General features: G+C 33.9%; 1 protein-coding gene across 1 annotated transcript; it reads left to right on the top strand.

Annotated features, from left to right (window-relative positions):
• Positions 1–623: 623 nt before the first annotated feature.
• Positions 624–2,173, top strand: LOC106123939 (mid1-interacting protein 1A). Its single transcript, NM_001312446.1, is given in 2 exon segments — positions 624–818; positions 1,554–2,173. Coding segments are annotated over 2 exon segments (504 nt in total). The 5' UTR covers positions 624–774; the 3' UTR covers positions 2,014–2,173.
• Positions 2,174–12,084: the final 9,911 nt, after the last annotated feature.

The raw sequence follows: 12,084 nt of genomic DNA, 5'->3' as shown, positions 1-12,084 counted from the left end.
CCTTTTGACAAACATCCATCCATGATCCATCCGCCTATCTATCCATACATCTAAACATTCGCATTTATAACATTAGTCGTAAGTAAAATTACAAGATATGTTTCGCCTTGTGTGCATTTGTAAACCCTTTTTTTACAATTTTAGTAGGAATTGCTTTGTCTTAACTGCGATCAATTTAATAATTTACTATATGATAATTTTTGGAAATTGAAAAAAATAGTTTCTAGTTTAGAACCTTCTACTAACTTGGCAACATTTATTTCAAATATCGCGCGCATCTGGCTTTCCTAAACATCCAATGATAAAAAAGCGCAGGTTTAAGTAAGCCAATCACAGCGCCTGTATGTGGTGTGACTTCGGTGGGACGCGCCTAGCCGTCGCCCTAATATTCGAATGTAAGCTACTTTCATCGTTTATTCGCTTAAATTAATGGCGTTTTTGCATAAATTCTGTGACATTAAGTTATAATAATGAAATAGTTTACGAGCAATCAATGAAGCTATTTAAAAACTGTAACTTTTCACGATACAGCGATAATACTTATTCATTGTACGCTTCCCCCGCATCGTACGATCGAGTCATATAAAACGCGAGGACGCCCCCACTTCTAGCAAAACGTCAAATCACTCCGTCGTGTGCAGTTGTTCGTGCTTGGTGAATTCGTTTAAATTCAATTCGCGTCTTCTCTGCATCATCCTAATATAATAACGAAAATTATTTGTGAAACTTAAAGTTTGTGTGTTCAGTGATATTCAAATCATTAAATTACACAAGATGTCTTTCAACACCGACATTTCTTCTAAATTGGAAAGCAGCAGGTACGAAGTGTTGATTTACTCAATAACCTTAAAGCCACGGATACTGTTCTAACAATTTTACCGTGAATCCATTTTGTTTTTAAAAATTGAAACCTTAATGTTTCATTCCATTGGTAGTATAAATTAAATTTTGGCCATTTTGAAAATATTCGACATTCCTTTCACATTGACATAGTAGCGTCGAATTTATTTTAAATGATGCAATACGTTTGCATGTCGTAGAGTATCACGGTACCGTCTAAAAAAATTTAACACCCAGTGCCTTAATCGTCCGTTACTGTATTGCATAATTAGGTTAATCGAATTCCGTATGGAGGGTAACCTTTTTTTTTCTGGGCATTATGACCTTAAAGTATTCTATACGTTTAAATGATATCATTGAATAGTTCACCAACAAATCGTCTTTAAACTCAAATACAGATGACCCTCGCCCACAGAATAGAAGAAAAAACTAGGTGTGTACGAGCACTATTGATTTTTCGTTTTTACCGAAAGTTGTCTTGAAAAGATTCGTTTTTTTTATATATTGTATCGCGAGTTGTGACTTTTACTTAAAAGATTGCAATTATTCTGCGTTATAAGCAATATATACAATTATAACCTTAAAAGCGGGGTCATGGTACATGAATGTAAGTTTTTTATGTTCAAATCGTAATCACCGAGAATACTAAGCACTTAAAATGTCCCTTAATGCAGTATCAAGTGGGTATATAATGTTTCTTTTTCTTGTTACAGAAACACATTGCGGAAAATTGCCCGCAATGATAATACCGAATTCTCCAAGCAGAGCATTCTGAATGATATGGAAAAATTTGTGAAAATGGTTAACACCATGGATGAGACTGTGCTGGTACCCAGCCGTTTGATGAATCTGCCACAGGAAGGTGATGATGACCCGTTCAGCATGTTCGCCATGTTGAATGACTTGAAGACTGAATTGTTGTGGGCTGGTGACATTGAGGAGCAGGGTGACAGGGCGAGGCGAGTGTCTGACTTAAGTGACAACGAAAGTGACACTTCTAGTGCTGCTGGAGATTCTGGCATAGAAGGGGAAGATGAGAGGGAGTCAGCCGTACGTGCAGCAGCTGCCTGTCGCAGACATCTACGAGGGCTCCGTCATTCCCTTCGCCAGCTTACAGCTGCTGCCGCACATCTTACACGAACTTATCAAGAAGAGGTGGGCGCACCAGTTTAGAGCAAATATTCCAAATGCCTGTGATTGAAGCCTGTCCCGCACGTTTTGTATATATAATTTAAGCAGCCCATATTGTACATATAGCTTTAAAGGGCTCCTGGCGTGTATGGGAATCTCAGTAAGTTATGAGGTTATTTAATAAACTTAATTTTCAATATTACCTATTAGTTTCATTTAAATTACTTCTAACATCACCAAAGTGACACAGAGTATGACACAGATAGACACTTAGTGTACATAAAGAACTTTGTTTTGGTATAATTTTTAAATATTTTACTTAACAACTGACACAATGCCTATTCAAATTCTAGTAATATCACAATATAGTTCCTGTAGTGTACTTCTGTACATCCAAAAAGAAACAGATTTGTCTGGTCTATATGCTTGTCAAATTAATTGTTTTTATGATGGGCAATATTGTTCTGAGAAAGTGCTTTTTTATTGATTAGAATGTCTAAATTACAAAAGTGCAGTTTAACTTTGACTAAAATTGTGAAAAATCATTAATTTTAAATTTCAATTTACAATGAAATAATGTTTAAAGAGTTTATTGCCCTATAAATTCACCTTGAAGCCTGCAATTGACCTATTGCTTTTGTTTTTAATTTGAAGGTCTTTGATTAAAAGCATTCTATTTAAATCTATGTACATTGATATGTTAAATATTCTTCCAATATTATATTTACATGTTGAAAACAGAGGGAAATATTAACTTATTTATTATTAAAAAGGAATCCAGAAAACTTTTAGAGAGTAATAGGTTAAAATGGTGTGGTTGGTGGCTGTTTCTGCCCACGGCTAATAAGCAGATTGCTGTTTAGTTATTTTCATTTATTGTTATTAACTGATAGTGCCATTTGACATTTTATAATTCTAGTTCTGCTAGTTTTAGTGTTTATAAGTTCAAAAGCTATGTAAGGTATTTTTCCTATATAACATGGCCTTAGTATAAAGACTAAATCATGTTTACTTACCAAGATATTGATTTACTTGATGAAAGGCAGTGTACATTTTCATCCCTTATTTCATTGGATTGTCCAAATTATTTTATCTAAAATGGTCATTGGTAGCATCATATCCATATGGTGTATGCCATAGGCTTTGAAGAGACAAAAATTGAAATCTGTGAATCTCTGAGCCTACATCTCAGAGTATAATGCCTGGTTTACTTTCTACCAGTACAATAAGACAGTAGCCCTGACTTGGACATGGACTGTATGTGCTCACTGTGTTTAAATTATGTAAATGTTATGCCAGCGCTGATTTTGAGCACTACCGTTCTACAATACTGGCATAATGTAAATCAAGCGTAAGGGACAGAGAGAAACGAGACAAATAAAAATGGTAAAATGCAATCCGCAGTTGATGGCATATCAGAGTGTCAATACTGTACAGAGATACAGAAAGATATCGGCTAACGCACAGCGTGCCTTATCGACAATTGCCCTTTTCTAGTGTCGATAACAATCTTTACTAGTTTATAAATCGATAGTCATTTTTCAATAATTTGATTTAAATGACTTCCCAGAATACTTTTCTTAAGTTCTTTCTCAATTTAAATTCCATAGTACTACTGGTTCTAGTCGAGTTTTAACTGTTAAAATGGTGATATTTATTATTCAACCAGCTTATGAAATTTATAGTTTATTTACGGTAAATTTATAGCTGCTGTATGCTGTTTGTATACGAAATTTATTTGCAAAGGTCATCAGTACAAAAATCAATACATTTGCGCTGTTTTAAATGTATTCTTATGACACGATATCAGTGCATATATGAAGAAAATGTTTATATCTCCCAACAGGTTTTTGCTTTTAATAAAAATGACCAAGATACGACGATGACGTTGATTGTCTGAACTTAGAATATGAACATAACCTAACTTTTTTCATATGTAAATTTTTAGTCAAAAAATAAAACTGTCAAATTATGAGCGACTTTTAGTCATATTTGGTTTTTAAAAAATATTGATCTCGTCTCGTAGTCAATGCCAAAGACTGTTACGTGTAATGTGTCTCATATTTGCGTAACCACGCCGGTTTATATCCGACCTCGGGGGAATTGATTTTTAAATCCGCGAACAACCGTCTTTGCCTTTTCACTTAGTCTCTAGTTTAGCAGTCATGCCTGAAACTTAAATTACATCCGTATGACCAGATGTTACCGGTTAATGAGCATACGATTTTACACGTTGCCTCAGAAACATGGGCTTGCCTCAACGCGGTCAAATCCCCTGATTTTATATGATTGCGCTTGTTACGACCGATAGGCGTATTGAGATCCTCGGCCCTTCCATATAACTTACGAAAATAGCCTCCCATTTTTAAACGGTACAATCACTGTCTTTAGCGTAGTTAGCTTGTGACATTATCTTTGAATCCTGTCGAAACCTACTATAAAATTAAAGAACTTGTGATTTTTTCTGTTTTCGATACACCTTTCGAGATATTTTTCTTTGTTTTGACTTCAACATATAATTAAAATGAAACACGTGGCAAAACGTAATGTGATTTAGTTTAATGGTTTTCATTTTAGTGTCCCTATCAATTAACCTTGTAATTTAATTTAATTATTCAATGTAACAAACACGTTATTGATTGGGCCAATTACTAATTAATAAATGTTATAAGGAATTTATAATCGTACTTTATAACTTACAAATCATGTATTAGATTTTTGTTATATCATAAGGTGACAAACGAGCGAATGGCCACGTGAAATCGCTGAAATAACGAAATGACTGTTGCCCATAGACATACGCAATTGCATATGCGTTGCCTACCTTTATTCGACAGAGGAGAGGATGCACAGAAAAAAAATATTTTCCCTGCCCATGCATCCTCTCATCTGGAAAGTCCACTTCCAATCCGTTCCTTATAAGAAAAAGGGTGGGAAGGGAAAGAGGACTAAATTAGGCCTCTGGGACGCAATTTTAGCAAATATTTAAGAACAGTCTAAAAACATGTATGGTCATATGAAAATATTCCTAGTATATGTAAAAAAGTAAAAAAATTGAACTTTGAACAATTACATAGATAAGTACCAATCTTTGTTTTCGTACACTTTAAGGTCGAATCTAAATTATGTATGGACACAACCCCACAACTTTACCTTTTCAGCGTATTGTTTTTGAAATCGCTTATAAAATACATATTTCGTTAGTGTTCGAGTTGCACGCTTCGCTTCCTTTGTTTTTCTTCAAACAAGAAACAGTATTTTCAAGAATATTCATAGTAACTGTGTCGGAATTACAAGAACTTGATAATGGTTGGATAAGTAAACAGTTTACATGGTACAAGTGAGCAGTGAGGAAAAAGCGATTCATAAAAACATTCGGTTAACTATGTTTTAGAATATAGGATAATGAATAAAAAAGTTAAGTATTGAAAATAAAAACTATAAGTATCCAAAAGGCTTGTGAAAAGCTTATGAGTAGTAATTAAACTAAAGTTTACATAACCCGGAAACAATGAACCTAGATAAATCATAATGTTCAAGACTTGGGTATTTCTATGTATGAATGTAACGTCTTTTACATTCCACAGTATTACATATTGTAAATAAAGGCCTCGTTAAAAGTGTTATGTCACATTATAGCTGAAGACCTATAAAAGCAAACAGTGAACTAACCTCACATAATATTGTGTTACCGTATTATGGATCGTATACTGAGTCACCACATGATAATGGCGTCGTCAGAGGGAGTGGGAAACATCAAAATGAAGTTCCATGGTAAACATATGAAGCACTATGATTTACGTAACAATTGATTTATTTAAGCTATCTTAACTAGAACAGTATCCTCGGAAACTGACAGCTCCAGGCCTACATTATTACCAAGTGTTGATAGATGACAAAGTCCAAACAACACGTTACTGGACTCAGAAGATAATGCCTTTTGTCTGCCTATTGTCAGCTAAGTGTGTGACAGAAATTTTGCACCAAGTGGGACCTATTCAGGCCTCAATCACTAAAAAGCAAATAAACAGAGCGCTAAGCGATATTTTTTTCAATGTCATTCATTGTTAATGTCATAGCGATATAATAATTTGACGTAGCAACAATGAATGATGTTATTGTAACAATCTTATGTCCGATAATAACATCGTCGGTTGAAAGGCAATTTGCGTGGATTAAAATATTAATAACACTTTCTTGATAAGGGCTTGTTTATTACACGTCGATAGATAAAATGTTATTATATAAAGTTCGATATAAATACTATTTGCGTTAGATAACATGACGCAATGTGTTTTCAGACCGCTGGGGGTCTGAGAGATCGTGAACTTGAGCATGATCCGTAACCGGAGGCCTGGCTTATTGATAACGCTCTCGATATTACGTTATGGTTCACTCATAATATATATAAAGCCATCAACACACTATTTTCTTTGTACTATAGTATATAATGAAGCAAAAGATGAGTATAAGCATGGTTTTCAAAACCTGTTTTTTTATTTATTTAAATGGCGTCGAATATCATCCTATAGCATCTGTAACTGCCAAGCTTCTTTCGCCAATTCATTTCTATTCACCAATCTTTGCCGCTAAAGATTTGAATGCATAAAATAAATATGTATTTTGACAATCAAGGAAGATATAAACCGATATCCTCTTTCCAAATGTAACTGGGGGTGACCTTATCAACTTTGGCCAATAATTGACATGAGTTAAAAAAGTTTGAAATATATGTAGTCATTTAGTGGTGGATATACGTTCGAGCGACAACGTGAATTCTGATCCTTTGCGCTAACAGTGGGGGAAATGTAAACAAAATGGCGCACCACATTCGTGTAAGAAGTTTCAACATATGACATCGATAGCCATTTTATACGATCAACATGTTTGATTTTGATATAATATAAAAAATATTTGTGTTATTTTTATAATCGATTTAATCACATATAGCGTGGATTCCAATTTTATTTCTAAGATATGTGTTCGACAAGGTAACACTCATTTGAATATTGCAATCTGCATCCCCTCGCACACGACTTTTTTGGTGATAAAATTCACAGAAATTACCCCTTGGACTCGAGAAACAATTTACACATCTAATAATGTGATATTTTTCTCGTACTACCCATAGATGTGAAATGCCATTAGGATTTATTTTATCTCTTACAATCTTTGTCAAGTTAAACGACGTAACAGCTACTACATAGTTGCTAACAATTATCAGTAAACTATTAAATTCTATTCAATTCTATTGAGATTTCTGTTAACAAAATAGGTCACAAGGCTAACGTCCCAATGTCAAGTCATACGTGTACAAGGAAAACCGAGATCCATACATTTGATTAATATTGCACCATTACCATTATACAAGTAAATCATCGGTCATTAGTGTACCTACTCGCATGAGGAAGTAATCCAGAAATGAGGAAGATTAATAAATATAGAAGAGCCAAGCAACAACTGTGATTTTAAATATTTAAGTCTATCTTTTTACTAACAAACGACACATTATTTATTAACAGTGGTAGAGCCTGCTTTAACATCTTCGCACGAATAAGCCCGGCTCGCCCGGTGAAATACCACGACCACACAGAAGACAGGCGTCAAGTGGAAGCAATTTCGCGTTTCGTCTGATGAGTGTGCGTCCCGGAGGCCTAATTTAGTCCTCTTTCCCTTCCTACTCTTTTTCTTATAAGAAAAGGATGGGAAGTGGAAGTGGACTTTCCGGATGAGAGGATGCATGGAAATGTTTTCTTTCTGTGCATCCTCTCCTCCGTCGATTAAAGGTAGGCAACGCATAAGCAATTGCGTATGATATAAAAAAAAACATTATTTATGATTAGCAAAATACTAGAGAAATGGAAAATTTATAATAAGCATCCATCTCACAAACAATATTGTAATGGACTTCAAATTGCATATTATCATGTCTAACCCCTAGGACTAGTAATTGCGCTAAGGTTATTTTTTTAAACCAAATTATAGAGATTATTCGTATGTATCCACTGACTACGCGGAAAAGTGTAGACTTGTTTACAATAAAGAGTTTACATTTAATATTAGTTATAATTGAACACGTGATTGAGCGAAAGAAGTTTGCTAGTTTAAAAAATTAGCAGCAATTGGTGGCGGGCGTAAAATTTCCGTGCATTGTGACCTTCAAGTTGCAGTCGCGTTTACGCAGAGGACGTGGTGCTAGCTTGCGCTAAAAAGAGGTTGGAGTGCATTTTGATTAGTAAAGGTCATTATTCAATTTAATATAGGTACCTAATAACCATACCAAAAAATAACACTTCTTTTCCCATAAGGTGGATGACAATTTTCCTCCGGTTAGGACTTAGCTGTCTAAAGACTTGACATAAAGGACAAGATGTTTATTGATGATCTCAAGAGGGTAAGCAGAAATAAAAATAGCGTCTGCTCTTGGCTTTCCTATCAATTTGATAGACAGAACTTCGTCTTTAACTGAAAAGATTCGTTTATCGTCTTCTCTGAAAAAAGTCTATGGCTGTAACTTTTTTCTTTTCAGTAAGTATATTTCTACATATATGTAAAAATAATATGTGAGTGATATTTTGCTGGCATGGATCTGAGAGATACAATGAGTAAGTTGACAAAGCTTTTCATCTGAACCGAGATTGTAATGCACAACAAAAACTGAAAGTGAAACTCGGCCGGGCTGCATTGAGAGAAAGGCCGTGCGCAGGTTATCGCTGCTGCAAACAGTAATATCGGACCATCTTGAGTTGTATCTCTTCCGCCATTCATAAGTCGTTACTCTAATGTGTATTTGTACAATGAATGCTTTCATCAAAGTACCGTATTACAACTGTTTTACGTATTGATTTAACGTAATAATATTTACAATCTGTACCTTTAACTAAACGTGGTATCGTGGCACTTCACCCGAGGGTGGCGTCGGCTGTTACACCTCGAAGGACCTACAATTCACTAGCCAAGTAAAACATTTCGATGATGTAATTAAAATCAAAGCAAACCTAGCACCCTGGGTATGATACAATAGAATTATCACTGTGTTGTTATTATAAAAAAATCTCTTTAATTATTATAAAAACAAGTAACTTCTTTGGACCACTTTTTGAAATAGATTTAATAAAACGTAGAACTTTAAGGTCAAAGAAGTCACGGTCAATTCTGCAAAAAACTGGTATAAACTGTTCCGTTGATTATGCTATAAATGGTGCAAAATAATCGTAAACACGATGTGTGTATATCAGTTATTGGCCTCTGACTTAATATGATTAGAGCCGTGTTAATACCGTCGGATTCCATAGTTGGGGCAATCATACGGTGACGTAATCTGACGTCAAGTTTCACGAAAATTCTAGAAACATACAATATATCGGGCGGACGCAGTAGCAGGGCGCATGCGCGTTTCCACTGCGCAACGCGACCCGGCTCGATTGATACAACATAGGTAACTCGGTCGCTGCTAGCTGCTATTGACCTTTATTCCACTGTATGCTAAGCAACTAATTTAAATACGTAATATGTATTCTTGTACAAGTGATGTCGCGCATTTTGTTACATGTTTAACGACATGTTTATTATGATCCTACTTTTAATCTTTTAACAACTTAATGTAGAAGATAACAGAAAATCCATAATCATCCAACCATTTTAAATTACACCATGTACTCTTTACTTCTAACATTTTTGTGTAACCATTTTTTACAGCACCAAGGAATAAGCACAAGCGGTCACACAAAATGAAGTCGATTGGTGTCCACCAAAGGGGTCATGGTTTGCCAACCTTATAACAAAAAGTTAACGTCATCAGAATTGCACATAGCTAATACAATACACGCTTCACCTATCTACTAATTACATCTTTGCAAGATAGTGTTTACAATTACATCTGATTATTTATGTCCTAAAAAGTACATAATTAGTTGCTAGTTCTTACCCGTTGTTTGTACCAAAATATTGTTTTTTTTTCTATCAACAATAACGGAGTTTATAAAATTTTAAACATATGTTCGTTCAGGCAGATTGCGGAAAATGAATATTTAGTCATCAATAATATTTTATTTCGGGGAATGAGCATCGTAGGTGACGTTTGATGCCTAAAATCAACACGGTTGTAAAAATGAAATCATTTTAATGGATTCGTAGAAAATGAATTCATATAATAGCTTGGCTATACTTATGTTCTACATTACTGTATCCTAATTTAAAACATACACAGTAAGAATATGTTGGAAGAAATGAAAATACGAAACGTTATAAAAATTGTAGATACATCCAATCTACTAACAAGTGTCTATTTTTAGAAGAGTTTAACTGATATGCTCTATTTATTTTCGGTTCTATTAAGTTTTTTACGTTTTATGTAAAATATAAGATAACGTATTTAATATATGTAAAATATATTTACTTTTTTATACCGCTTTAGGTAATCTTCCTTTTTTTATATAGACAATTTTTTACACTATAGAAAAATCTAAAAAAAAAATTGAGACGTATAAAAGAAATATGTCTGGCTTACAGTCTGCTTTTAAGTTTGCGTTTAGTATAAACACATTGATATGTTGATTAGGCGTATATGGGACGTGTCCAAAAGATGTAGTGCCGAAAGAAATGGCTGGCTGTCAAGTTTCAGACTAACACCGAAGACAGAACAAATTATAAGCAACTTACAAGAAAAGCAGACCTATATAAAACTTAACAGGTGACAACAGAACGATGGTCTAATAATGTAAAGTATACAATGCCATTTTCACTAATACTCTTTAATGATAAGCTCTTAAAACTTCGATGTAACAAAAAATTGACACAGTTATGTAAGTGAACAGTCGACGTTTAGTTGGCCGCGAAGTTCATCGACCTGGTATAATTAGCTTACGATGCGTAAAATTTGGTAGCCCTTACATGATCTCATTATCTTTTAAAGGGTTACGATAATAACAGTGAAATGGGTTACTAGATTTTCCTTGTATTTTTCACATATTTAAACATTGTTATAATTTCAGGTGAATCAGTGTTCTAGCATCGAAATACGTGTATATTGCTATCTCAGTTTACGCAAAAAGTATAAGAGGGATGGCATAATCGTTTCGTGTTATTTATTCAACAAGTAGTTGTTTTAAGTATATCATAGTAGTTTTTGTTGTAGTCTAAAACAATGATAGAGGGAGAGAGATTGATGAGTATTCTTCTCTTTCGACAATCAATGGAATAAAGTATAGAATATAATAATAAAAGATATAAAATGTTTGAGGAATTTTTGCGGTATTTGTGGCTAGAATATTTAATTAAAATTTTCTAGGCAAATTAAAAAAAAATTAAATTAAAAAGTAATTAATTGCTACTTTCATAATAACGATGTGATTACTTTGTACCGGAAAACGGGAACTGAAATTATTATGATATAATAATTATATAATGTCACATTATATACCTACATATTAAAAGGGCCTTTAAAGTTAATTGTATTTTCAATTTATCCATTTGTCGGTTTGAATTTGACGTATTAGAGACATTGGTAAAATTATATCTTTTTACCTCATTTAAGACTTAAAGACACGAGTTTGTTTTTGATAATGTTTTTTAATTCCAATTCATATCCCGGATAAACGAAAAATACGATAAGTGAATGTTACAAATTTCCTGCTTTCAAGAACGCACTTTAAATGTTTCTTTGATGATTTTAAATAATGTTATATTTACATTTATATGGGCAATAAAGCTATAAATATAACGTTAATTAACCAACATTAAGGCCTATATCAAATATAAACACTCATGCATATGTCCGTTGTCAGCAACGATAAGTTTTGAGTCCATTGGGGGAGTCCTTTTTCAGGGTAAGTGGAACTACAGGGTAAGTATTTCGCTGTCTGTAAGATGGGTTGATGGCTTAAAACTAGTCGGTGTTGAGACCAGATAAATGCGTATCAACAGTTCTATTTTAAAATAATACTTTCTTACTAATGTTATAAATGCGAATGTTTGGATGGATCTTGATCAAATTTGACGTACATATAGAACATAGTGTGGAAGAACACATAGGCTATTAATAATATTTTTTTAATACCACGCGGATGGAGTCGCGTGCGACAGCTAGTATGATTATAAAATATACAGACGAAT

The sequence above is a fragment of the Papilio xuthus genome, unplaced genomic scaffold (assembly GCF_000836235.2).
Source record: "Papilio xuthus unplaced genomic scaffold, Pxut_1.1 DF825946.1, whole genome shotgun sequence".
Taxonomy (NCBI): Eukaryota; Metazoa; Arthropoda; class Insecta; order Lepidoptera; family Papilionidae; genus Papilio; species Papilio xuthus.
Note: the sequence above shows the minus strand (reverse complement) of the source record. Positions and strands in the feature narration are given on the sequence as shown.